This window comes from Lycium ferocissimum, chromosome 11 (genome assembly GCF_029784015.1).
Source record: "Lycium ferocissimum isolate CSIRO_LF1 chromosome 11, AGI_CSIRO_Lferr_CH_V1, whole genome shotgun sequence".
Taxonomy (NCBI): domain Eukaryota; kingdom Viridiplantae; phylum Streptophyta; class Magnoliopsida; order Solanales; family Solanaceae; genus Lycium; species Lycium ferocissimum.
The window spans coordinates 37,580,471-37,608,122 of record NC_081352.1 but is presented as its reverse complement, the minus strand read 5'-3'; the positions used below and the strand labels follow the sequence as shown (position 1 = coordinate 37,608,122).

The 27,652-nt window shown below is 34.9% G+C and overlaps 3 protein-coding genes, 1 long non-coding RNA gene and 1 pseudogene across 4 annotated transcripts; 2 read left to right on the top strand and 3 right to left on the bottom strand.

The window, feature by feature from the left end:
• Positions 1 to 209: 209 nt before the first annotated feature.
• Positions 210 to 7,134, bottom strand: LOC132037134 (uncharacterized; annotated as a pseudogene).
• A 1,683-nt stretch (positions 7,135 to 8,817) lies between these two features.
• On the top strand, positions 8,818 to 11,763 carry LOC132037631 (protein DOG1-like 4). The gene is made up of 3 exons (XM_059428169.1): positions 8,818 to 9,445; positions 9,982 to 10,229; positions 10,341 to 11,763. The coding sequence occupies exons 1-2, from the start codon at positions 8,993 to 8,995 to the stop codon at positions 10,207 to 10,209; spliced, it is 681 nt and encodes a 226-aa protein (XP_059284152.1). The 5' UTR covers positions 8,818 to 8,992; the 3' UTR covers positions 10,210 to 10,229; positions 10,341 to 11,763.
• A 4,446-nt stretch (positions 11,764 to 16,209) lies between these two features.
• On the top strand, positions 16,210 to 22,203 carry LOC132036711 (tubby-like F-box protein 7). Its single transcript, XM_059427091.1, has 4 exons — positions 16,210 to 16,599; positions 18,212 to 18,299; positions 19,029 to 19,158; positions 21,409 to 22,203. The coding sequence occupies exons 1-4, from the start codon at positions 16,252 to 16,254 to the stop codon at positions 21,986 to 21,988; spliced, it is 1,146 nt and encodes a 381-aa protein (XP_059283074.1). The 5' UTR covers positions 16,210 to 16,251; the 3' UTR covers positions 21,989 to 22,203.
• A 420-nt stretch (positions 22,204 to 22,623) lies between these two features.
• LOC132036712 (multiprotein-bridging factor 1b-like) lies at positions 22,624 to 27,117 on the bottom strand. Its single transcript, XM_059427092.1, has 4 exons — positions 26,901 to 27,117; positions 24,653 to 24,736; positions 23,361 to 23,443; positions 22,624 to 23,198 (listed from the first exon to the last, which is right to left on the bottom strand). The coding sequence occupies exons 1-4, from the start codon at positions 27,034 to 27,036 to the stop codon at positions 23,079 to 23,081; spliced, it is 423 nt and encodes a 140-aa protein (XP_059283075.1). The 5' UTR covers positions 27,037 to 27,117; the 3' UTR covers positions 22,624 to 23,078.
• On the bottom strand, positions 23,494 to 24,646 carry LOC132036713 (uncharacterized). The gene is made up of 2 exons (XR_009409649.1): positions 24,351 to 24,646; positions 23,494 to 24,158 (listed from the first exon to the last, which is right to left on the bottom strand). It is a non-coding gene; the product is annotated as an uncharacterized LOC132036713 (long non-coding RNA).
• Positions 27,118 to 27,652: the final 535 nt, after the last annotated feature.

The window sequence follows — 27,652 nt, the reverse complement described above, 5'->3', positions numbered from 1 at the left end:
AGTAATTTTACTTCTTTTTGTCTGTAAAAATCTACAAATCACGATTGAGAGTTGGAACAAACTATTAATGTCCCCAAGTTTCTCTGGTGGAGAATGAAGTGAAATCTGTGATCAATCTATAGGGGTATATTACCCTGAGGAGTTGATCAAACTACAGATAACATCCTCATAGGTCAATTGAGTCTGAGATAACAAAAACCGAGAGGATGCTATTCCTCCTTACCTCGAGCAGCATCAATGAGATATCTATTCAGATGCTAGCCAAATATCTTTGTGGAGAATGATTCAGTAACATGTTGACGGGCATCTTGCCCCATTGTTTCTGCCATGCGAGGATCCTGAATGAACTTAGCCATTGCTAAAGAGAACTCTTGTGGGTTAGGGTCACAGAGGAAGCCTGTTACACCATGTTTTACTGTCTGTACTGGACCGCCACTGCTGCATGCAATAACGGACTTATAGGCCGCCATTGCTTCCAAGGGGACAATACCAAAATGCTCATCCTAGTTTCAAGTATAAATGAAAGAAAAAGTTTGACCATTTAGACTTATATATAATGACAAAGTCATCCACACCAATGAGTCTTTTCTCTCCCTCAAGAAAAGAACGTGTTCGGAATTATTCAGTAAAGAGTAATCAAATTTAGGCGCACCTTTGGTGTATAAAGAACACACAGGCACTGGGCAAGCAGTTCATTTCTTTCAGCAGTAGAGCACGATGTAATGAATTTGATCCTATGAGAAACACCTTTTCTTTCAGCCAACTTTTTCAGTTCATCCAGGTACTCCACATTCTCTCGAAGGCGATTATCAAAGCCGCCTAAAATTTTTTGAAAAAAAAAAAAAAAACGTAGCAAAATTCTTGTAACGTTCAACATGGAGAATAAACTTGAGCATAAATCCCAGACTCGCAGCTAGACGATGAATATTTTATATTTCAGCTAAAGCAACATTCTAGATATCCATCTAGATAAGATGTTAAAGGACCTATTTCGCATACAACAAAGCAATTTAGAACTTTAACCAGAGAGAAGTGAGCCTAACACCCCAAGGAATTCCCATATATTCAACCTTAACAGCAGATTGTCCTTAATCAGAGATCAAGGCTGACTTTCTTTAGTCAAAGTTCCCATTCATAAACAACAGATTGCGGGCATTTCTAGATATTATTGTTGTATGTAATGAGAATACACAAACATGTATCACGCTATCAACTCTCCACGTACTACACCTCCTACCTATTGCCTAGAGCCAAAGGAAAATAATAAAATTTGCATACACCTTCTTGGTCTTGTGATAATGCAACTCAAACATACGAAATACATACCACTAGCAAAAAAAATAAAGAGAAAGAAACCACATGGCAATGTCAGTCTGATATTCATGTGTATAAATGGACTAGGGGAAGAAATAAACAGAACTTGCCTGCAATAGTCCCTAGGAAACATCATCCATGTTTGCTATTTGATCCTGATTCATTTCAAGCATTGCAAAGGCAGATATTGCCAATTCTGTGTGCTTTTTCCTCTCAAAGCGATTGATGGATAGAAAATTCAACCTAAAACAAAGTGAACTGAAATTGTAGTAGTATCTGATGGATGAGTTATTTTCTTTAACCTCTGTTAGAGATTGAAATGATTCTGTTACTTGGTAGCATTAGGCTTCTGAACTGATCCACATTGACCGCAGGGTACAAGACAGCTGGCTTAATTCCACGCGTATGTAGATTCTTGAAGGTCTTCGCAAAAGTAGATGCTGTAAACCTGATGTTAACCAGGATTAAATCCACCATACCTACAGAATGACCATGCAATCAAAGACGAACTAGAAAAAAAAAATGAATAAATTTGAACAATAGAAGTGAGAAAACAATCTCGAGGATAGAAAGATGGACTGCTCAATAAAAACCTATTGTTATTTCTTCAATGAAGTCAATGGGTAATATAGCCTCCTAAAATTAGTTGTATGTTGTGCTAGCAAAAGATCTGGAAAATGGCAGTAGAATACAACTTGCTTGAGGTAAACTCCATAAATTATTATGCTAAAAGCTCAGAAACTGATTCTTTTTTGAAAATACAATACCTTCGACTTCTTTGACATCATCAGTGGAACAATAACAGAGACCTGATCTGCTAGAACTACATCAAACGAAGGTCACAAGCATAACATGCAAAGTGCAACAAACATGCACATACTGCATGCAGATGGTAAAAGTTACATCGGGGTAGAAAAGCACCATATACAGAACAGAGAAGACACCTGTAAATTGTGTAGTGTATTGAATGATATCAGCCCATTTAAGGGTACAATGGATATTCTTTTGGTATAGGACCATAACATAGAAAACAGATACTCTTACCAGACAGTGTCTCCTCAAAACATCGACTTTTATCATGGTGCGCTGTGAAAATTTGAACTTTGTGCCCCAAAGAAGCAAGTTCTACAGTGGCATCCACGATTAGCCTTTCAGCTCCACCTAAATATCACATATGTAGGAGTCAATGAGCAGGAAAACAGAGGAACCAATACACTCAAAATAATATGAGCTGTTGTGATGCCATAAATATGCATAATGTGCACACTAGATAATCTCAAATCCAGGCTCTGAAGAATAGATGAGACAATATGAAAACCTAATTACTAAAGCATGTTTGGTATCATATACCAACAACACACAGCTGTGCAGCTGATTCGTGTCTCCAGTGATATCAGAAGTCAAAAATCTTATAATAGAACCAACTAACATCAGTACGAATTAATCAGAACAACCTTTCAGCGTGGAAACATGCATCTTCTATTAATTAGTAATAATTTATAAAGACCAAGTCTTTTATCAAATTTCTTTCTTTGCCGAATGAGAAATCAGATACAATAACAGTCAAAAATTGGTATAACCAACAAACGGGAGCATAAACACTTATTTTCAAAGCGTTGAGATTAAGAAGAGAAGTGAAGATTCTGTATCAGAAATTACACCATTTTATCCCCTACCCCAGGTAGTAGCTGCTGATGCATAATAAATAAAGAATTAAATTAATTAATCATAAAGAAAGCAAAAAACCACATTATTTCTCTGAACTATAGAACTAGGAGGAGCGACTGACAGATATGATACACCAATCACATTTATTCTGATTTTTGAACCATATCTATTAAGAATATGGGAATTGCTAAAGGGAATAAGCTAGTTTTTTATCAACCGCTTTAAATATTAAAATCCATGCTAATATAACAAACCTGCTAAATAACTCAACAACAAGTTGATGTCCCCAGTAACAAAAATAATCTCTTGTATTCATATCTGTGTTGCTATCAAAACTAAAGGGCACCCATTTCCACTTGTTTAAATTACATTTCACAAAAAAAAAAAAAACCTTTGAGCAGGTCCTCTAACTCCAACCGTTTTGTAGAAGATTAAATGGCTACGTCAAGAAGAGTAATTAGTTGCAAACAGAGTTGCAGGACTATTGTATTTGATTTTGGACTTACAGCACATGGACTAGTGGTAAAAATTGTAGGAGCTAGCCACTTTTTGGATTGATTTTTTGAGAAATTGCCAGTATTTGAAAATTTGTTGAAAAGTAATCACACTTAATGCGGTAACACTATGGCAGTTATATGAATTTCAAGCTTAAACAAGTGAAAATTCTAGGTGATAACTTTAAAAAAGTGAAACTTCATCATAATATCATGGACGAATTTAGTTTCACTTTTCTAAGTTCGTACTTAATGAAAGTTTCGTGAATTTTAAAATTGGTTAGTTTTCAATGATTTTCGAATATAAGGCTATATTTTAATTACAAGACTAGGAAATGATTATTTTTTATTTTTCTCAGGTGATTTACAAGAATAATTTTGGAGGTGGGTAGTCAAGAACTTTTGACCTTGGTTACCCTATTAAGTATAATTTATTTTGACTAATTAATTTATTTTGATCTTGAAGATTTGCCTACGGGGCAAGTGGGGGTCAAAAGTTTAATTCCACTCATTTTCAAGATCATTGAGTGTAATTTCTTAACACGAAATGATTAGAAGAAACCGGCCCGTCTTTCGCTCTGTAAATCGTGAAAAATATTGAGGGAAATCACTGCTTGCCCCATATGCAAACCTTCAGGCAAAAGTTGTTGAACTTGAAAATTCACCTGTTGGACAAGCGAGATCGAAAGTTCAATTAAGATCATCCAAAGTCATTCTTGTAAGTCATCTTTTCACAACTTGTTTATACATCCCTTTTTTATATATGTGCACCTAATTCTAGTCGAAAGCAATATGTTTAGTCGAAGAGCTTAGTCTGAGACAATTCTAAGCGCTGAAAAACGATCCCACGCCACCATTACAAGCTGCTGACATTTTCTCTGCGCATGAATTTGGCATAAGAATTGATGGACAAATTGAAATGACCTTACGACTTTTTGTACACTTGGTTTTGCATGTGGCTTGCTGATAACTTGTTTTCTGGAGCTATCTTGCCTTGGAAATAGATATGCAAGTGTAAACAAGTATGTCCGAAAATGCATCATTTTGTAGTATTTTCGTAATTATATTATGGATTGTATACCAAGTTAATTACTACTACACATAGTATAGCTTATTTATGCAAAATTAAGCTAATTTATGGACTAAGTTCTTAAAGGGTAAATACTGCCCTAGGTCCAATCTTATCTCTAAGGTGCCAGTTCCTAAAGACTCCAGCTCATGGAGAGACGTGCTTGCGACTAGAATCAGAATTGAGCCATATATCTATTGAAAAATCCATGAGGGCAGCGCTCTTTTTTGGTGGGACAACTGGATCCCATCAGGACCCATACACTCCAACATCATATACAACAACAAACCTGGTAACACTAAGGTGAAAGAGTTCTTCCTCAACAATGACTGGAACATCAACAGACTCCAACGAACTGTCAACAATCAGATCACTCAAGAAATTGCTCCAGTTCCTTTCAACACCGCACAAGGTAAAGATGAACCTACATGGACCCAAAGTCCACAAGGTAAATTTACTTGCTCCTTTGCATTTCAATTATGAAGACAAAAGAGATCAGAATGTCAACTGCTTGAGAAGATCTGGCATAGCCATATCCCTTTCAAAATCTCTTTTAACACTTGGAGAATCCTAAAAAGAAAGCTTCCTTTTGATAACACTATTGCTAAGTTTGGGATTACTTCTGATTCTGACTGTAGATGTTGTATACACCCTAAACCTGACACGTTAAATCATATGTTTTCTACTGGAGACTTGGCCATACGTGTATGGAACTCCTTTTCTACTCCTCTTGGATTCCGGACCAGAGGAAGAAATTTAATGTCCATTTTAAACCAATGGTGGGCCATACATGCAAATAATCGAGTTCATAAGTTTTTACTATATGTTACTCCTATTATTGTGTGGGAATCATGGAAAGCTGTGTGCAACAAAAATATGGACAAAAGAACTTTTCAGTGTTCAGAATCAAACAGCAGATCCTCCTCCAGATCAAATCAAGTATGGGAAGGAAATTCAGTCCCATGGATAGCAGCTGGAACTGGAACACCGTTTGTCACATCTCAGAATCTTATAAATCTCAACTCAGAAGCATAATGGTGCTATGGACCTATCCAGGAGATAATGAATGGAAACTCAACACAGATGGAAGTTACATAGCTGACCAAGGCAAGGCAGGGGCAGGGGGCATCGTTAGAAAGAGAAATGGACACATGGTAATGACATTTGCTTCACTAGTGCATTTCACCACTAACAACTACACGGAGACTCAGGCTGCCTTACAAGGAATTCAGTGGTACTTGGATCACAACTTCAATAATCTTATCCTTGAGCTAGACTCACTTCTTGTGGTTAACATGATTCTTGCCAAATGCAAAGTCCCCTGGAAATTCCAAAATGATATTGCCTTCATACAACAAGCGGTTCAACTACACAACATCACTGTTCAACATTGCTTTAGAGAAGGGAATGACGTTGCTGACTTACTCTCTAAACACGCTAACCTTCTCACTGAGAAAGTAATCTATTTCAATGAAAGGGAACTCCCCCCTGATATCAGAGGTGCAATTAGAATAGACAGAATGCAAGTTCCTTCGTTCAGGATCAGGCCCAAAAAACACTCTGGATGGCACTTTGATCCGCCTTAGATCGGGACTCATTGGCCAGCTATCAATGATAGATTTGTGGCCAATTTTTGCTAAATCTTGGTATATGCTGTAAATTCACCAAGTAGATGTAATAATTCCTTTTGTTCCAAAAAAAAAAATGCAAAATTAAGCAGCAAAGCCGCTGCCGCCGTCAGCAGGTTTGACATGTTTTCTGATTTTCCTCTTAGACTATATGCCTGCTCACTAATTATAGACGCACATGAGTACATGTTAAGCTTGGCAGCTTGCTTACTGAATAATACTTATGACGTTATGATTGCGAGCTACAGTGGCAGAGGTAGCTAGTAATTCAACAGAATTCAATAACTTTAACTTAAATCTTGTATTGATATTAAAAAATGTATTTAATCTGTACAAACAACTATTTAAATCCAGTAAAAGAATTAGGATTCAAAATCCATAAATTAAAGATTCTCGCTGTGCCTCATATTATCTAGCTTGATAACCTAGAAGAGATATTGCAGCGTTAATTGGCTGAAAAATACAGTACTATCTATACTGAGCATATGCTGGCTATGAATATCTTCACTCAGATATATATACGGGGGGCGCCGCAATATAAAGATATTGGAGCAGTCATTGGAAAAATCAGTTGGCGATGGAATTCAAAGAAGGAAGCACAACAAACAAATGCACAACTGCAAACTACTCTTCTACAAACTATATAATTCGACAAATCCATACCTCCTTTGGATGGGATGAGGTTGTCGTCACAAATAAGAACTATTTGAGTCGATGAAGGATCACTCAGCATATTTTGGAATTTAATCAGTGCTTTCATCTTGCTTTTTGAACTCTATATTGAGTAGTATTTTAAAAAAAAAAAACAAAAACAAAAACAAAAAAACGAGGGAACTCGCAACACCTTCAATTTGAGAAATCCCCTACTCAATCAACTTGGTCAAGTGGCTTAAAACGGTAAAAAGGATATCTCTACCGAGACTCAAATCCACAACAATGAGTTAAATATTATGCTCTTAAGCCGTTGTCTTGAAGTTAGTAAGTGTCGAAGTATAAAAATCAAAATACTTAATCTTAAATATAAATTTAAGTATAAATTCTTTAAATATCTTAAAATAATATTTATATATTTAAAAATTACACGAAAAATATTACTACAAGTCAACATAGCTATAAGTATTTAAAAAGAATTTAAAGAAATTATTTAAATTCCTAAATAGTAACACTTTTACATAAAATAAAACGAATGAATACTAAATTAAACCTATTCAATAAGAAAGTCATTCTTATCTTTTTTCTTAAAGAAGTAGTTAGTGATATTTTTTTGAGAATAACCAGTAAGAGACTAGAGAAAATAATATCACACATTCTTAGCTCTTTAACTAAAATGACAATTGTCTTAAAGTACCATCCGCTTTTAAATTTAAATAAATATTACTCTCTCATCCGGCTCAAACTAATTGTCATGTTTCAAAAGTTAATTTAATTAACAATCTCTATTAAATCATATCAATTTATATTTTATCATTAAAATTTAAGTATTAAAAATCATATAAAATGTATTAATAATTATAATTTTTATAATGAATTTAATAAAATAATGTTAAAATAATAAAAATTCACATAATTTAAAGTTCTCGTTTTCGAGGATATCATGACAACTAGTCTGATTCGAAACGAAATAAGTAACAGATGTTTTTTCTAAGCTTGAAAAGCTACTGCCTTACAGGTCCTTCCCAAGAAACCATACTGTCCACTGGGACTGTACAAAGCAAACCGACAAATCGCACCAAATCGATAAATCGAGTCAAATTGAAAAAAAAATTCGACTAGTGGTTTGGTTTGACTTGGTTTGGTGTTGAAAAAAAATCCGACCATAATTGATTTGGTTTGGTTTTAGCTAAAAAAAGTCAAACCGAACCAAACCGAGCCGACATTACCTGTATTCAATAAAAATAATAATTTATGCATAAAAATATTTATTTGTAATGTAATTTGTAAATATTTCTTAAATTTTTTCATAGTTTTTTGTCTTTTATCATATTATTTTAAGCTGAAACTTAGAATTTTGAATGTCAATGTTTTTATATCTCATGGATGTTAGTAACTCAAATAAAATCCAAATCAAAACCAACTCAACACTAATGCTAACAAAAGAAATTCAATTCTAACACAAGGAATGACAGTAATGTTGAATATCTATTCTTTAATTTTGCATAATTGGTTTAGAGCGTAAAAATACATAGCTTAATTTTTTTCTTTGTCATGTAATTAATACTTATTAGCCATACTTATTTTAGCATAACTTAGTATTTAGATTAAAGTCATTTTCTTTATGGCTTATTAATTAGCAGTACTTATTTTAACCGATTTTATTATCTTTTGTTGAATATTTTAATACGATGTCATCCCCATCTCACATTTTGTGTTATTTTCTTAAGAAGCACCTTAATTATATAGTTGTATCTTACTAGGACTAAAGAAATATTTGAAGGAAAAGTCATATGTTTTGTACGAAAAATTTTTCGGGAAAAAACCCGAAAAAATCGAATCAGCTGAGAAAACCCGAAGTTGAAAAACCCGAATTTTATTAGTTTGATTTGATTTGGTTTATAAATTTAAAAACCCAACGCAATTGATTTTGTTTGGTATTTAAAAAATCCGAACCAACCCGCGTCCATATACACCCCCACTGTCCACCAGTTATAATCTTCCAAAGTTCCAAATAAAAGTAGCATACGCCACCGCTTGAATACGTAACAAAGCCCCATAAAATACACTCACTCCACTCAAACCTCTCACTGCTCTCTAACTCTCCAAACAAATTAAGAACGCAACAAAAGGGAACACTAAGAAAGCAAGAAAAAAAAAAGGTAGAGATGAGCTTCCAGCGTTTCTACCAAACATGGTTCGATCAACTCAAAGAAATAGTCCATCAACTTAACCAAGCCCCTAAACCCGCCACCAATGACCAACACCGTGAGTTGCACCAACAACTAGTCCAAAAAGTCATGTCTCACTATTACGAGTACTATCGAGTCAAGTCCTTAGCTGCAAAAAATGACATCCTTTCCGTTTTCGCCGCGCCTTGGTCGACTTCTCTCGAACGATCTCTCCACTGGATTGCTGGTTGGCGACCAACAACTGCTTTCCACCTTATTTACACCGAATCCAGCATTTTGTTTGAGTCTCATATCATCGACATTCTTCGTGGTCTTCGATATGGTGATCTTGGTGACCTGTCGCCTGATCAACTTAGCCGTGTTAGTGAACTTCAATGTGAAGCAGTGCATGAAGAAAATGCTATCTCTGATGAACTCTCCGATTGGCAGGCAATCCTCATCTCTCTTTTTTTTTTTTTTTTTCTTTCTTTAGATATCTATATCACTCCATCAACTAGGCCTCAATTCTAATGGCTAGCTGAATCCAAGTTGATCGTGGTAACAAGGTCAACTCTGTCACTTATAATACGCGTAGTTATTCCTTAATCAACTAGGCCTCATATGGCTATGACCTCTATCACTTATAATACTTTGTTGCGTATTTATTCCGTGATCTATTTATTCCTTGATCAACTAGGCCTCATATGGCTAGCTGAATCTCAGTTGTTCGTGGTACCATGGCCACTCGGCCACTCTTGTCACTTATTTGTTCCTTGATCAACTAGGCCTCAATTCTGATGGCTAGATCAATATCAGTTGATCGTGTCTGTCATTTATTTATTCAAGGATTGAATCTCAATTCGAAAGTATGCAAATTCAAAATACTTGGGATCTAACTATATGAATCATCAATTTTGTCTATTTGAAGTCAATTATAATCCACTTTTGCAAAAAAACATGTTGAATTTATCATATGGCACATGCAGGATGGTGCAAGTGAGATAATTGGGTTGATGGGAGATATAGATACGAAGATGGAAATGTTAGTGGAGATTTTAGAGAAAGCAGACAAACTAAGGATGAAGACTATAGAGAATTTGGTGGAGCTATTAACGCCACAGCAAGCAGTGGAATTTTTAATCGCATCGGCGTATTTGCAGTTTGGAATCCGTAGATGGGGAATCAATCATGACCGTCAAAGAGGGAATCCATGAATTGTTCGTCATGCAAACTGGTTTGCATGCTTTTACTTTATTTTTGTTTTTTATCCAAGAAATTTTTCTCAAATTAGAGAAGAAAAGTTGGATTTCCATTTTTTTTCTTTTTTTCTTTCTTGCTTTTACAGGTGGATGAGTGACGATGACAGGTGTTAGCTAATAAGCACTTGCTCACATGCACAAAAAACTTCTTGTTTTGCCACGACACAAATACGTGGCGCTCTGTTGAACATTCTGTAATACGTAAGCTGTGCTATGAACTTAGGCAATTTGCACGATTGTCCTTCGTACGGACTGGTCTTTAATTTTTGGCCCTCAATTGCTGGTCTTTAATTTTTGTCGTTAGCTTAAAAAGGTGATCGAAAATATCGAAACCTAGCAGAGTAAAAAATAATATTTTCGCAAAGAACCTATGCCTATTCAGGCGAAGTTACATAGAATCTATGCAGGAAACGACAGACTAAGGTAAACTCTACCGGAACCGACAGACTTTTAGTTATGGCTTAAGACAAAGTCTACCGCATAAGGCAGATTTTTTGTAAAAGCTTTGCCTTGAGAATTTTTTTTTTGATTGAGCGGGATTCGAACTCATAATCTGGAGGTATTTTCGGTCACCTTTTCAAACGAAGGACAAAAATTAAAGACCAGCAATTTGAGGGACAAAAATTAATGACCACCCCCAAAAGACGGCTAGTTCCGCACAAAAAAAAAATACATGAACTTCTGTGGGCAATTTGCAGGATTACCCTTCGCTGGGAGTGGTCTTTAATTTTTGTCCCTCAAAATGGTGGTCTTTAAATTTTGGCCTTCAGGCAGAATTTACACGGCACAGGCAAAATTTCTGCCCATGCAAATTCTGCCTTAAGGCCCGAATTGGCAGAATTTGCATGGCCAGATTTGCAAACTTCTGCCTCGTGAAAATTCTACCTTGAAAATTTTATTTTATTTTTTACTGAGCTGGGGTTCGAACCCATAACAGACGAGAGACAAAACTTAAAGACCACCAATTTGAAGGCCAAAAATTAAAGACCACCCCAAATGAAGGCCAATCCGCCCAAAAAAAAAAAATGAACTTGTGTTAGCGTCGAAACCTACAAATTAGGCCTGTATCAACTATCTGGAAGCCCGTTGAGCCCAGTACTATGTTACAGCCTTACAGGTCCCCTCCTTTGTTCCTGCATTGCATATTCGCGTGGACTAAAGCTGAGCAGGAAGATTGAGAAATCGAAAATTCTAGGTATACAGGGGAAAATGTTTGTCTATGTATTATGTGAAATAGTATAATTAATTACCTATTACAGTTTTAATCCATTTATATATTTGCCTATATTAGCATATTGTATTTTTTGGGGGGTTTTTTACATTTGTGTTCGGTGTCTGCTTTGGGGTCCGATTAATTCAGATTTGCATCAGGAAATCTCACTTTGATGGCAACGGTCTTTAGTACTAAAGGTGACTTCATATTCAGGACTCGAACACAACACATTTGATTAAAGATGGATGAGTATTTACCATTCCGCCACAACTTTGGTACAACACATTTGAAAATGTGTTAAAGATGAATGAGTGCTTACCACTCCACCACAACTTTAGTGGTGCCATTAATTAGCATATTGTCGTGCATTATGTGTATTTACATTGTTACTAGCGGTGATCCAACATAAAATAGGTGACTTCCACATATCCAATTTTTTAAAGAAAAAATAATTCTCCCAAGGATAAAAATGAGATTTGCTTTCAACGATAGTGTAACATTAAACCAAAAGTTTAATAATTGATAAAATTATTTAATTTTTGAATGATATAGGGAAAAATTTGACCCTTTTGCTAATAAGGGTCAACAACCTGAACAACTATATATAGGGAATGAACTATGAAGAACCCTCTACATATGCAAGTATTTCCAGGCCCGAAAAAGAAACAAGCAAGTTAATTAAAGTTCGGATGGAAGGGCAAAAAAATGGCATATTTGGTTAGAAAATATTGGGCTAAAATAACAGAGTTGTCCTATTTGAAGGGGTACTGGTTGTTGATTTACTTGGTGAATTCCAGAAAATGAGTAAGAGAAACATAATGAGAAAAAGAATCATGTTTTCCCAAACCATCCATGTTTCCAGATACTCTTAAACCATCATTGTTTATATATGGTTTTTTTCGAAACAGTGCACATCTCAAAAAAAATTTAAAGTGTGAGTTGCTGAACTCTAAAATTGTGACCGAACGATCTACATACAGAGAAAACGGGAAAGAAAGATATGTTGGAAACTACGAAAATTAACATTCTAATGTTAAATTTCAAAATGATTAATTTTTACAATTAAAATATTGAGGTATCCCACCACAATGGGATGTGAGATATTTGATCTCCTTTATAATCTTGTGTAATCCTCAGCTTAACAGCTAGCTTTTTAGGTTTGGTTTAGTCTAAAATTAATTTCTTATAGTGATACCTAATAGTTAAAATTGTCTTACTCCTATTTTTTTTTGGTTTATCCAATATTGAGCTGCCATTATATTATACTTATTCCGGATCCGGGCGTAGCGTGTGGGATGTGTGAGTTGCTCCACATCAACATGGGGCGTGAATGTTTGATCTTTACTTCATAAGCTAATTCTTCTTAAGAGTTAAGTTTGGCTAAATCCATTTCTTATTTGGAAGCTTGATAGAAATGCTTAAGCAAAAGGTCTGATAAGAGGATAAGTACAATATAATCAAAACTTTTTATCGTGTGTTCTTTTTAAGACTCGTTTGGATTGGTGTTAACTTTTGTCCTCGTTAAAATGTTTCAAAAAAATAATTGGACCCATTTAAAAGACTTAATGAAAAAAAAAAATAAGTTATAGATATTCACAAGATATAAGCCAATCCACAAGACTCGTGTTAACTTTTGTCCTCGTTTAGAAAAGCTTAACAAATAAATATAGATATTCACAAGAACTTCTCCTCTTCCTTCTCCTTCCTTTTTCTCTATCTTATTTTTATGCGCTTTAAAAAATTAAAAGACTCATAATTGTTATTTTTGTGACTGGTAAACTGGTCTGGCCATGAAAAACCTTGAACAACATAATTATTGAGTTTTACTATTGAAGAACACAAAGTGTGTCTATTGATTTTTGCAGGGTGTTGATTCTAATTAGGGGTGGCTAAATCAGCCCATAAAAGCATGATCCGTTCAACCTGTTCAAGTTTGGGTTGATCATTAATCCTCCCAATTATTAGCTCTGTCCATTACAGCTTATAAAAAATTGGCTGATATGTAGTCCAAAATGAACCACGAGAAATCTTGTCAAAAATATCTTCAAAAAGACAATTTTTTAGTTGATATGTTATATATAGCCATAATAAAGAAAGAATATAGTTTTAATAGGTACTAAAAATTTATAAAAGAACAAATAAAGAAATTAAAACCTAGTAAAAATTGAGCGGGTTGGGTTATGATCCGCTTTTAGCCCATTTCAGCCCAAGTAATTTTTCGGCAGGTCAATAACTCACCTATTTATTAACTCAAACCGTTTTGGCCCGCCAAATTCAGCTCAATCCGCCCTTGACACTCTTAATTCTAATCACCGAAAGTTATTGACTTAGAATTAGAAGCTTAAATATCAACTTAAGAGTCGTTAAGAGTTTGATTTATATTAATTTTGAAATAAAAACGCGTTGGTGAAATTTATATACAAGTCATGACTATGAACAATTTGTACCAAAATTGTGACATTATTTATCCTGGAGTTATGAACAACTATGAATCACGGCAAGGTAATTTTTGCCCATCTATTATGTATTTCCAGTAATCCGTTAGTATTTGTGACATTTCATAGTTACGACACAATTTTGTGCTCAAGTCTGAGTAATCTGTCAGTGTCGTAACAAGAAATTTTTCTCATTCATTAAAAGCTTTTAGTGAAGCGCTAGATTTTGTGAAGAATTTTTAGAAGAAACTGCAAGATAATTCGTACTAAAAATCTGGTGATCTGCCAGAATTTGCGGCGAGGTAAGTCCTTGCTCATTCATCCGAATTTTGGCACTTTGTCCGGATTTGCGAGCAAATTCTAACTTACGAGCTATTTTTGTTAAATTTATTTAAATGAAATCAAAGTTAACTTAGTCAGTAAAGGTCAATTTGAGCAAATCGCCCAATTTACTTTGGTCCATATAACTGAGAAATTGAGTAGAAATACTTGGTATTTATTTTATGTCCGAGTTTTACACAATTTTGGTGCCTTACTATATTCAAGGACAAAATCAGAATTGCTTTATTCCCTCCTCTATTATTTTCGCTATTATATGAAGAATCAAATGGCCACGTAGAAGAATATGGAACAATAGATGACGAGGGAAAAGGAGTTGAATAAATAAAATCTTAGAAAAGAGAGTTAGATTAAAATCTTATCATTTAATTTGGTTTAATCTATAATTCTCCGACGCTGACTAGGGGATGCTTAGCACGTTTTCACTCACTTAAGGAGATTTGGTTTTTGTAAGTATCTAAGAGAATTTGTTTTGTCTTCAAAAATATAATATCATAAGTTTTTTTTTAAAATTATAGATTTCATATCTAAATAAGTTCCCATAGATTGAACAGAAAATAGTATTTATGTGTTTAAGAGATTGAGCCGTCTAATCTTGACCGTTTCATTTATACTCGAGCAAGAAAAAAAGCATAGTCAAACAAGGAGAAGTCTCTCTTTCATTTAAAGCCAATAAATAAACTATCATGACCCACCAATCTGACATGTGAGTTACATTAAGTCATTAACAACGCAAGACTATTAGTTTACGGGACAGATTTTTTTGTATATTTCTTTTAAAAATCAATCCAAAATTTTGTACAGAACTTTTTATTTAATTTTGTGGTGTGTAAAATTCATTAACAATCTAATTTAACCTGGATACTACAAATAGACTTACTAAAAGTAAAAATACATTCCATAAAAAAATTCCTTACAATAACATCTGCATCTCAATTTCAAATAAGTTGAAATCTGTTGTATCAGTTGTCATTGCTTTACTTAATCTCAGCTAATGTTATCGTCACACCAAATAAATTTAAAATAAAATATAAATATTAGAAGTTCAATGTTAAACATCTATTTCCAAGTAATAGATTTCACGTATAGAAATACTTTCCTTCAATTGTATCCATAACAAACAAGTTTTACGCTAGATGTCAATCTATTTAACTGTATTTCTTTATCCGGATTTAAGATCAATAATGTGACCAAACTCATACAATCGGAGTTAAAAATTTCTCTATTACGTCGTTTGGTACGCGGGATAAGGTGGGATATCCCGGTATTAAATTTGGGATAAATTTTATACATTATTTGGTTGAAGGTATAAAATTTATCCCAAACTTAATCTTGGATAACCCATCTTATCTCATCAAGCTTGGTATTATTTTATCCCACTTCTCAAGTGGGATAAATTAGTCCACCGATTATAATCCGTGACTATGAGTGTGTTTGGATTGGCTTTTAAAAAATAGCCTATAAGCTAAAAATCAAAAGTTGGTAATACCTAACTTTTAGCGTTTGGCTTATTTTTAAACTTTTCATGCGTAAAAGTAAGTGCTTTTAAGCACTTCTTTTCATTGCCAAACACCACAAAAGCACTTCTTTTCATTGCCAAACACCACAAAAACTAGAAAAGTACTTAAAACTAATAAACACTTAAAATAAGCTAATCCAAACACCCTCTATAATCTCGGGATAACTTAGCCCACTTAATTTCATCATTTTACACACATACTCTCCGAAAACTCTTCTTTCAAATCAAATTATTCTATTTAAAAAATTCAAATCCAAATCTAAACGCACATGACTCGTCAACCAGTGATTGATGTAAGCTAAAAGCCTAAAACTGACAGACAGCTTACTCTATCTTTCCCCTTCTCAAACCAAAATTTTCTGAACTCTTTTATTCCCTCTCCACACACACACACACACACTCATTTAACAGTTTCACAAAACAGAGAACCCAAAAAACACACACACAAAAAAAAAAAAAAAAAAAAAAAAAAAAAAGAGCGCCACCCAAACATGTCACTACGTCGTTCATTGCTGTCATCACGAAGAAGAATCCTAAGTCGATCTTTTACATTTTCCTCCAAATCCTTCAAAGAATTTAAACTTCCAGAAACTTCTAATAATGAAATTACTGTTCTTAGTAACGGTGATGATGATGACACGTCATCGTGGTCAAATATGTTGCCGGAGTTGTTAGGTGAGATAATAAAGAGAGTTGAAGCTAGTGAGGACACGTGGCCATTACGTCAAAACGTTGTTGCTTGTGGTTGTGTTTGTAAGAGATGGAGACAAGTTACTGAGGATGTTGTTGATTCTTCTCTTCAGAATGGAAAAATTACCTTTCCTTCTTGCCTTAAACAGGTGAAATTTTTACTGTTTTTTACCTCAGTTTTTGTTGTTTTGAGAAAGAAAATTAAAATTGGTTTTTAAGGTGTTTTTTGTGATTTTTTCCCTAATTGGAGGTTTCGAAGAATATAAGGTTGATAGCATTTTTGGTCCCTCAATTATATGTAAATTCTAATTTACGTCCTTGGAATAACCGACTAAGCACATTTAACCTCCAATTACTTGAAATGTGCACGTTTGATCCTTTTTCATATGAATATTCACAAATTTTCAGGCTGGAAAAAATTACACTTTTACTTTACCTCAATTTTTGTTGTTTAAGGAAGAAAATTAAAACAGGTCTTTTCGGTGTTATCTGTGATTTTCCCCTAATTTGAGGTTCAAAGAATGTAATTTTAGGTTGTTTGAGCTTTAATCATTGGCTACTTTGTGAGGAATTTGGTTCATAAATTTTTCACTCGCTCCGTCCCAATTTAAGTGGGTTAGTTTGACTGGGCATAAAGTTTAAGGAATAAAAAGAGACTTTTGAATCTTGTGGTCCTAAATTGAAGATGTGTGTAATGTACTAGAATATCCGTTGAATCTAGTGGTGTTAAACTTGCTAGGTAGGATGTTTGAATTGTCAACTTACTAATTATAGAACGAGGCACTCTTTTTGGGACAGACCAAAAAGGAAAGTAAAACATTTAAATTGGGACGGAGGGAGTAATTTTTTTTCCTCAAGTTTTGTTGTTTAAGGAGAAAATTAAAGTAGGTCTTTTGGTATTTTCTGTGATTTTCCCCAATTGGAGGTTCAAAGAATGTCATTTTAGGTTGTTTGAGATTTCATCTTTGGCTACTTTGTAAGGAGTTTGGTTGGGTAAAATTTTTATGTTTTTGTATTGTTCTCATTGTTGCATAAGGTTAATTGCTGCGGTTTTCTGATAAGTGAAACACTCAGGAAAGGAAAAGAAGGAAAAATCTGGAGTTGGTATTTTTGAGTGGGGAATGAAATAGGCCTGATTAGAGAGGAATAGAAATAGAGGATTTGTGTAACCGTCCTAATTATTTGGGGTCAAGAGATAGTTGATCATTGTAGTTTTGTAGTCAAGTGAACTTGTGCAATGGACCTGTACCTATGGTACCTCGTGAATTAGTCGAGGTGCACGCAAGCCGGTCCGAACACCATGGTTATCAAAAAAAAGCTGTTTGCTTTTGAACTAGGAGTACAATGGGACTTTCTTTCTGAGCTTGTGGATTGTTCCTGTTGGAATGTGTTAGTCTTGATCAATTTCCTCCATTCTGAACATGATCAACTCCCTCCATTCTGAACATGATCAACTCTTACAACACAGAGTTTACTGTATGTGCAAAAGGCGTACCGCTACTAGTTCCAATAGAAGAAACAACCCCATGGAAGAAAAAAGGGACTTGTTTTTACTGTTCTTTTCGGATACTGGATTTGTTTTAGGGATAATTTCAGCTGAAAGACATATTGTATCTTGATTATCTGTATAATGTGGGTAATTGGGAGCTTATTATACTTCATTCTTGTACTGAAAAATTTCTATGCGTTTGTTCTTTTTATATTTTTAGTATGTTAACGCAGTAGTTAATGATGATTTCCTTCTCCAATTTTCTACTGCAGCCTGGGCCTCGAGAGACTCCTCTACAATGTTTCATAAAACGTGACAAGAAGAACGCGGCATTTTACCTATATCTCGCTCTTTCACCCTGTGAGTTTTTAATTTGACAAATATTATATTTAGAACTTAACCTTGGGAAACAGGCTGCTACATGCAGTAATAGATGTTTGACTTGATGAAAACGCTGGTAGGGACTGTACTTTATGTGGTTGCTTGGCAACTGAATAGTCAATACTCTTTAAATTACCTTTGAATCTTTCTGGGTCAACTGACTTGGTCTGTGTTTTCTCTTTAGACTTTATATCAGCTGTGACTTTTCAACTATACATTTCCTATTGACTTATCAATGGAAGTCTCAATCATCTATTGTCTACGTGTTGGCACCTATCTTTATCATGCTCCCAACTTCCATTCATCAAGATTTGAGATCTTCAATAATCAGTTTTAATATCTTAATCTTAGTTAGAATAGTTAAAAGCACTTGCAAGTTTCTCTGTACTGCTTAGCAGTTTACAGACTCTACAGACATGCACTGTTTTTATGTTCTTTTTAATAAGCATAACATGAAAATTCATCATGACTATTTTTTTTCCACATGTTATTAGGGTCCTTTTAATAAAAGACTGTTGTGTTCTATTTTTAACTGCTATTTTACGAGAACTATCAGTTTGAAGGATGGTTTGAGCCTGATACTCCAATTAGTCAATTACTAATACAGATGCTGTTTCAAAGATGTATAGTCAGCAGTCGTAATATGTTGCTCTTAGTTAGAGATTTCTCTGTTATTTGAATGTTTTTCTTGGTATTCATCTTTGGCAGCATTAATGGACCAGGGGAAGTTTCTCTTAGCAGCCCGGAGGCACAGAAATGGTGCTCACATTGAATATATAATCTCTCTTGACGCAGATGATTTGTCTCAGAGAAGTAAGGCGTATGTTGGGAAGTTAAGGTAAAACTTAGTTGACCCCTTAAATGTATTTAGAATAGGAATAGTACTAGTATTGTTAATGACATGGTTTATTAATATAAGAGTAGTATTGAATAGGGTGTATAACTAACACAAGTATTAGTTATACATAGGTTGAAAACACTACCAAACAAGGGATTAAATATTACCAAAGCTAATACCAATGCTATTTTCCCTAATGCCTCCTACCAAACAACCCCTAAGAACCATATAAGGTACTCCCTCCGGATCAAAAAGAGTGTCCACTTAGCCATTTGCACACCCTAAAGAAAATACAAACTCCTAGGCAAAAATAGGTAATTTGACTAAACTACCCCTACTTAAATAGGTATTGGAATTTGATCACTTAACACTTAATAAGGGCAATTTTGGAAGAATAAGGTTAATTGTTTCTTGATTTGATAAGTGGACACTCTTTTTGAACCCAAAAAAAAAAGATAAGTGGACACTCTTTTTTATCCGGAGGGAGTAGTACTTCATTAACCTCTTTTTTTGTCTGAAAAAGAAATTCCAAATAGCTTGGTTCATATCTTAGATTTTCATTTGCATACCTTTTTGATGTACAACAACGACAACATACCCAGTGTAATACCACCGGTGGGGTCTGGGAGGGTAGAGTGTACGCAGACCTTACCCTTACCTCGTGGAGATAGAGAGGTGGTTTCTGAAAGACCCTCGGCTCAAGAAAAACATTTCAAAGCAGTTTGAAATAGGAGCTGCAATAAAGAAGACGTGACAACTAATAAGGAAAGCACTACATAGAATTCTGAAAAAGGAACAGTAACAACATCGCATTAATGCATTAACCTAAGCACAAGAAACACAGGTGGTAACAGAAATCGATAAGAACAAGAAACTAAGTAACTACGAGAATAAAGCTAATACTACTGTAAGAAAGTGGAAACAGATAACATGTTACCTTCTCAAAAACAAAAAAAAGAAAGTGGAAACAGATAAAATTCCTAAAGTTTAACCCAGAGCATAAACATTTATGTGGAAATTCTTAAATTTCAACAGATATGAAACTTTGAACACGTAATTTCAAAAACTATCCAAAAATGCGTAAAATTTAACAGAGAAATCCTGATATACCTGCTCCACATGAAGTCTTGGAAATATGACACTCTCTCTCTCAGCCTTTGAAACATCCAATAGTGAACCAGAACAGGCCTTCCATATTTCTCGATCAATATTTTGCAAGGAATAAAAATAATTCTGGCATAGTGAAATGCAACTCTTAAAGGATAATAATTCTGGCTATATTTTTAAGCTATATTTGTGTGAAATATAGTCTTTCTAGTTCCGCAGATCTTGTAACTTTTGTGTCCTGAGTGAACTGAATCATTTTTAGGCTGCCAACTGCTGATAGAACCACTGATGGAATTTTGTCAGTCTTTGTACTTTAAAAAGATTAATTTGGTGCTATGTCTTCTTTTTTTTCAAGTATTACAAGTTTACAACATCAAGATATCCAAGTCTCGGAACATAAAATTGTTTGGTATCTAGAAGTTTACCCATCTTTGCTGCCACGTAACTGAGAACACTAATCTTGCCCGTATTTCACAATGAATTAATTTCCTTAGTTATGTGCCAATCGTACTGTTTCCAATCATGCAAACATGGTTAGGTTCAATGGTTATGTTTCTGTGCTAGTTAGTTTTTCATGAAACCATTACTTCAATAGAAATATGACACATTAACGAGGAAGGAAATGTGCACCTTTATTACCTTCTCAAAAAAAAAAAATGTGCACCTTTATTATGGATTGCTGTTAAGGAAGTGATGATGCTGGAAGTACGCAGCTGTATCCCCCTTAAGAAAGTGTGCTGGTACCCTTTCATTTAGTGGCCCAGATAAGATTCTTTAAGATAGCCCCATTAATGTTGTTTTTCTGTTAACGTTTTCTGTCTTTGAGGGACGTTAGACATTTGAAAGCTTTACTTGGAGCTTTTTGTTAAGTTCTCTCCTCTCCACCTTTTTTTAACTAGATTTTCCATTGGGTCCTGTGTTCAATGTTGTTAGCTGGAGAAAGAAATCCTCATTTTTGGCAAGACCTGTGTTTGCTTCATTTGTCCTTTTAACTTGCATTTGCCACCTTGATACTTGTATTTCCCTGTCATTACTATAGATATAATTTCGAGTATTCTTCCAGATAAGGAGAGAAGAAAAGATGTGTTTTGATTTTCGTTCTTGTTTGTTCCTACATGTTCTAACCTTCAATCCAACTGACAGGTCGGACTTTCTTGGAACCAAATTTACCATATATGATAGTCAACCCCCACACAATGGGGCAAGGCCATCAAGCAGCCGGTCTTGTCGTCGTTTTGCAAGCAAGCAGATTAGTCCCCAATTACCAGCTGGTAATTTTGAAGTGGGACATGTTTCCTACAAGTTTAACCTGTTGAAGTCAAGAGGACCGAGGAGGATGGCATGTTTACTCAAGTGTCCCTGTCCCGGAGAAGCTGTTACGCACAAATCTCAGGATGATACTCCGAAGAAGAAGCAGCCTGGTTCTGCAGAAACCAACTCCACAGTTCTGAAAAACAAAGCTCCTCGGTGGCATGAGCATTTGCAATGTTGGTGTTTAAATTTCCATGGCAGGGTCACCGTAGCATCTGTGAAAAACTTTCAGCTAGTTGCAACAATGGACCAAAGCCAGCCTGGGGGAAAAGGTGACGAGGATACAGTTATCCTCCAGTTTGGGAAGGTGGGCGATGATATTTTTACAATGGACTACAGGAAGCCATTGTCTGCTTTCCAAGCGTTTGCAATTTGCCTGACCAGTTTTGGTACAAAATTGGCCTGTGAATAGATTCTTAAAACTGTTGCTAATATGCTTCCTAGTTTGTTTTTTTCTTTTTTCTTTTTGGTTGCACAAGGACACTTTTTATTTAATCTAGTATTCTCTACTCGTGCAACATTTATAATTTAGTAATGCAGTAGATGTGGAACTAAGTGTAATCTAACCTTTATGAGAATTTAATCATGATGTATCAAAAGCTCGATCAATAGCGGAGTTCTCTACTACTATGGTCAATTTCCTCGAACTGCACTCGCGCTCATATTAGATTTTCTCTTCATCTGTGGAAACTCACCCTTCAATCTTTATATTAACTTAATTCTACGTTTCATTCTGATCATAATTATTGAAAAAGAAGAGACAATTTGGTTTATGATGGATCCTTGAGAAGCAAGATTGGTTTTTCTAACTTATCCAATTCACCGCGCAAGGTTAATTACAACATTACCACATATACCCACTTACCATAGGGTCTATCTAGCATCATATGAATCTTACGTCTGCAGGCAAAATTTGAATTTCATCTGCTACTTCTAGTAAATTTTTGGTAGGGCGTCGACAAAGTCACAAGGAAAGCAAGGAAATTAAACACGATGACAGATATCGAAAACAGGAACACCTTGACATCATAAGTAGACAAGTGCTGGTAATGCATAATATGCAGGAACAGCGCTCATGCAAAACCATTCCCATATGCCATTTTTTATTTATTTATAGAAGAAACATTTCCATTAGTATAATATTGCAGCATCAAATTATATTCCACACTGCAAAGGGATATACTTTGCATATTCCCATATGCTAATTATGTCTCCCAAGCTCTGATCTGAAAGAATGATGGGAAAATCACACCACACAGAACTGGGAACTTTCTCTAAAGCAAACAGGAAGCACAAGACAAACATCCCTTGCTTAAGAGCATAAACGCCTTATTTTCCACAGAAGTAACACACCCATTTAGCCAAGAAATCCACAACCATCAATCCATACACAGGCGCATAAGCATCACAGGGGTTATAGAAAGAGGCTTAACAGAAAAAGATATCCATGTACATGACCACAGTTAGGACTGGAACAGAGATTTGAGAAGCCAAAAGGCTCTTCATTTCTTTCCTCTAAGTTTCGCACCAAGAGCTCTCTCCAGTTTAGAGATGATCTGTTGATTTGGAATTGCCTTTCCAGACTCGTACTCCTGGATGATTTGAGGCTTCTCATTTATCAACTGCAAAATAACAAGGATTATCAGAACCATTTTCACACAGATTACGGAATCAGCTACCGGGTACTCTCAATCAGTTATCTTTTTCCCCTTTTCTACTTCCTTTTTAAGTTTTTGGAGGACGGGTGGGGGAGAAGCGACAAGCGAGACAGAAAAGTGGTATACCTGGGCAAGTTGAGACTGAGTCAGCTTCTTCTCTTGTCGAGCTTGCATGATGGCTTTCTTCAGTTCAGTTGGTACCTTTTGATCTGATAACAAGGTCAAAAATAAAAAAATTACAAGCGGATACTAATCTTAGGAAAAAAGTAAGTTTTTGTGAACTCCCTCCGTCCCAATTTATGTGGCACCCTTTCCTTTTTAGTCTCTCCCAAAAAATAATGTTACTTTTCTATAATTAGAAACAACTTAACTTTAGAATTCCCCTTTTACCCTTAGTGAAATGATTTATAGCCACACAAATATCTAAGGTTTGTTTTAGACCACATATTTCAAAAGTCGTTCATTTCTTTCTTAAACTTTGTCCCAAGTCAAACAGTGCCACATAAATTGGAACAGAGGGAGTATTATTTTCTGACAATGCAACACATATATAAGAGAGTAGAAACAGAGACAGAAGTCAAAACAACTCAAACAACTAACCGGGTCATAAAATAGCAGGAGATTTATCAGACAGATCTAAAACATATAAAAGATGAGAGAGATCATAAGTGAACTAAAGCTATTAAACAGCTATAACCAGCAATGATACATCACATGCATAAGAATTGGGGATGTCGAATAAAACATTTTCCAGCACGAATGAATAAAGCACACTATGTAAGGTGTTTCTGAATAAAGCAGAATAGATGCAGACAAAGCATTCAAGGATGATTTTCATTTGACAGGGTCGATGTGTTCCCAAAAGCTTATGGGAATTATTTATTGCCAGATTCGCAGACCTTCAGAAAGCATCTTCTTGTCTGACTATTCGGAAGTTCAAACAACCACGAATGAATAAAGCACACTATGTAAGGTGTTTCTGAATAAAGCAGAATAGATGCAGACAAAGCATTCAAGGATGATTTTCATTTGACAGGGTCGATGTGTTCCCAAAAGCTTATGGGAATTATTTATTGCCAGATTCGCAGACCTTCAGAAAGCATCTTCTGGTCTGACTATTTGGAAGTTCAAACAACAACAACAAGTGCAATCTAACTACTTGGAAGTTCGAAGAAATTTCAAATTTTCGCAAAAGTAAACATAGTCGCTGATGAAAGTTATGTTTGTGAAACATCAAATGTAGTTAGCATAGTGCCAGCAAATAATGTAGAGGAGAACAAAGGTAACACCAAAGACCAAAGAACAATTGGAAGCAAGCATGACTTCAAGTAAAAGAACACAACACAACATACTCTAAATATGTTATATGCTCATAGAAGCATTCTAATTAAGTCGTAAAAGGTGTTGCTTTAACTTACGAGTCAAATTCTCAGTATCTTCATCAAGTTTCCTGGTGTTCAAGGTTGTACTACTGGAGGCAGCCCTGTTTGTACCAGCAGTAGCTGCAATAGAAGATAGATACTGTAAGCACGGATTATCCCCCTCCAAAATAAATATACATAAGTTTACAATAGGAAAAACAGGCAACATAGAAATTGAAAAGGAATGGAATCTGGATGATTCAACTCACAAACAAACTGATTGAAAAAAGGGGGCAGGGGAGCCGGCAGGTGTTGGTAAGCCCAAAAGAGATTATTCTATAAAGCTCATCATATTGCCATCCAAGGACACTCATATTTGTAGAAGTTTACACACTAACAACAACGAATATATCAACAATGACGAAATGTTAGATATGAGCCATCAGACATCTCACCTCCACAAAATAGGGAATTCATTTCCATTCACCTAACGGTTTTCTAGTTGCCAGATTCAGCTATAGAATTCCAATTTCAATGAATAAGGGCAAGAACTTTTAGGTTTCAAATGAGAGAAAGTAGCATGACACGATACTACAATGACTGAATGTTCTAATATGGAACTCGTCCCAAAGGACATTCTACCAAAATCGATGAGGACTTATTGAAAAGACATCCACGAGACGTGAAAAATTCAATATACTCGATATCAATTAGTTGAGATGAAAGCGTAGTGCTGCAACATTACATCAGATTTGTGTTTTCCAAGAATTGTGTTAGTTTGACCCACATTTGTGTGCCAGTTTATGGATGAGTGCAATCTAGAAAACCTCCAGCTATATAAAAATATCCATAAATGCAAAAATTGAGTATCTAAATCGAATGGGCCAAAAGAGCACAAAAGATACATTGAGGCGTGGTCGTAGTTTTCATTTATTATCTTCCAATTTCTGTAGGGAAACAGAGAGGAAAAGTCAGACGCATTTAGGAATATACTTATACTCAACTTTCCTAGTTATAAATGTAGGCAATAATATGGAAATTGTACTGGCATGGGAAGGATGACAACATATTTCAATTGACACAAACTTAAGCAGAAAAACAGTTACAACAACATACACAGTGTAACCCCACATGTGGGGTATGGGGAGGGTAGGATGTATGCAGACATTACCCCTACCTTTGTGGGGTAGACACGCTGTTTTTGATAGACCCTTGGCTCCAAAGAAATGTAATCAAAGCAGGATAGAAAGAAAAAATGTGACAGCACAAATAGCAAACAAAACAAAGTACTCAAAGTAACAGGTAGCAATAAAATTGAAGAATAAGATACTATGTGAATACTAGGTAAGACTACTAAATAAGTAGCTGATTTTCATGAAAATCAACAAATTTAATTATCAGATGAACCCACACCACAGCAGATAATATGTCATAAATACCAAAAAAAAGAAAAAATCAATTAAACACGTATAAATGCTTGGAATAGCATAATATAGGCACTTATACCAATCAATCAAAAGATAAACACGTAGAAAGTAGAAACAACTGATAACCTAATAATAAAAGAAAATGAAAACCCTAGCTGACGGAATTAATAAAAATTGAGCAATCCCAGGAAATAATAACATGCGACCGCAAGCACTTACACACAGAAGCACGAAGAACGGCAATAATACAAGAGCAAGCAATAAGAATCGAGCTAAAAATCATCATTGAAATAAAAATCAACAGATTAAATGAGCAACGGAAGAAATGATCAATATAAAAAGGTGATTATAAAATCAATTAGGATAATATCGTTAATTAGAACAACATCACATATGACGTTGTATGGATTAAAAAAACAAAGCAGCGAGTATACACAAATATGGGCTAAACCTGGTAACAAACTCAAAATATGGGCTAAATCATGTAAATATTTTCTGCCAGTAGACAAAGAGCGTAATGTTTCCCAAAATGAAAACCCTAGCTGACAGTATTGACATATATACGTCTTTCAAAGGACAACAAATTAGAACTACGAACAGAGAAATAAAAATTGAGAAATACTGTCTAGAATCTTCAACAAAATAAAAAATCAACAGATTATATAAGCGAGCAATCAAAGAAATGATTAACATAAAAGGTTATTACATAATCAATAAGGCTAATATCGTAAATTAGAACAACATCATATACGACGTCGTTGTAAGGATGAAAAAAAGGTCCCTACAAACCGAGCAATCGCAAGAAATTCAACAGATATTATAAAATTGAAAAATTAGAACAACGACATCATATATGACGTCATCATAGGGATACGAACATTTTCGGATGGTTTCGATTTCGGCGCCGGAGCGGCGGGCGGCGTTAACGGCTTTCTCATCCTTACGGGCGGCGGAGGTGGGGGCTTTTTTGCGGATGACAACCGGTTCCCAGTCTTGTGCAAAACCTCCACTCATCTTTTCTTATTCTTTTTTTCTTCTGTGAAAATGAAAATAATAATATCTCTTCTGTTTCGCTTTGTTACTACGCTCTTTAAAAATATGGAATATCTGTGCTTTTAGGGTGTTTATATAGAACCTAGAGGGATTTTTAGGGATTGTTTGGTTGCGGATTATGGTCTATCCGAATTGCTCTTTTTAATATTCTTTTTTTTTCTTTACTTTTCCTTATTGGAAGTAGTAGTAGTAATTTTATATTCCTCCTCTTCAATAGGGTCGGTTTATTCCTTTTATCTTTCTTTTTTCTTTGGTACATGTTTATTCCTTTATATGCTCAAAAAAAAAAAAAAAGATTTTATATAAATTGGTGTCCCTGTAATTTATACGGATAACTTTAATAATGTACAATCCAACATAAAATATTACATTCACGTAGTCATATTTTTAGTTTACATCTGCATAACCAACTTTTTCTTGCAACAATATTTATACACACGATATATAACATTATTCACTTAGAGTAGACAAGGTATACGCTGTATAATACTTCCTCCGGATCAAAAAGAGTATTCACTTACCTTTTTTTCTTCGGTCAAAAAGAGTGTCTACTTATCGAATCAAAAAAGTTTTTTTT

Excerpts from the sequence above, each read along its gene's own strand:
- LOC132036712 (XM_059427092.1), bottom strand. The coding sequence starts at position 27,036 with ATGAGTGGAGGTTTTGCACAAGACTGGGAACCGGTTGTCATCCGCAAA. Across the intron at positions 24,737-26,900 it reads AATCGAAACCATCCGAAAAT|CTACTGCTGGTACAAACAGG; the intron begins GTTCGTATCCCT and ends CTTCTATTGCAG. Across the intron at positions 23,444-24,652 it reads AGATACTGAGAATTTGACTC|ATCAAAAGGTACCAACTGAA; the intron begins GTAAGTTAAAGC and ends CCTTGTTATCAG.
- LOC132036711 (XM_059427091.1), top strand. The coding sequence starts at position 16,252 with ATGTCACTACGTCGTTCATTGCTGTCATCACGAAGAAGAATCCTAAGT. Across the intron at positions 16,600-18,211 it reads TTCCTTCTTGCCTTAAACAG|CCTGGGCCTCGAGAGACTCC; the intron begins GTGAAATTTTTA and ends TTTCTACTGCAG. Across the intron at positions 19,159-21,408 it reads GCGTATGTTGGGAAGTTAAG|GTCGGACTTTCTTGGAACCA; the intron begins GTAAAACTTAGT and ends TCCAACTGACAG.
- LOC132037631 (XM_059428169.1), top strand. The coding sequence starts at position 8,993 with ATGAGCTTCCAGCGTTTCTACCAAACATGGTTCGATCAACTCAAAGAA. Across the intron at positions 9,446-9,981 it reads ATGAACTCTCCGATTGGCAG|GATGGTGCAAGTGAGATAAT; the intron begins GCAATCCTCATC and ends TGGCACATGCAG.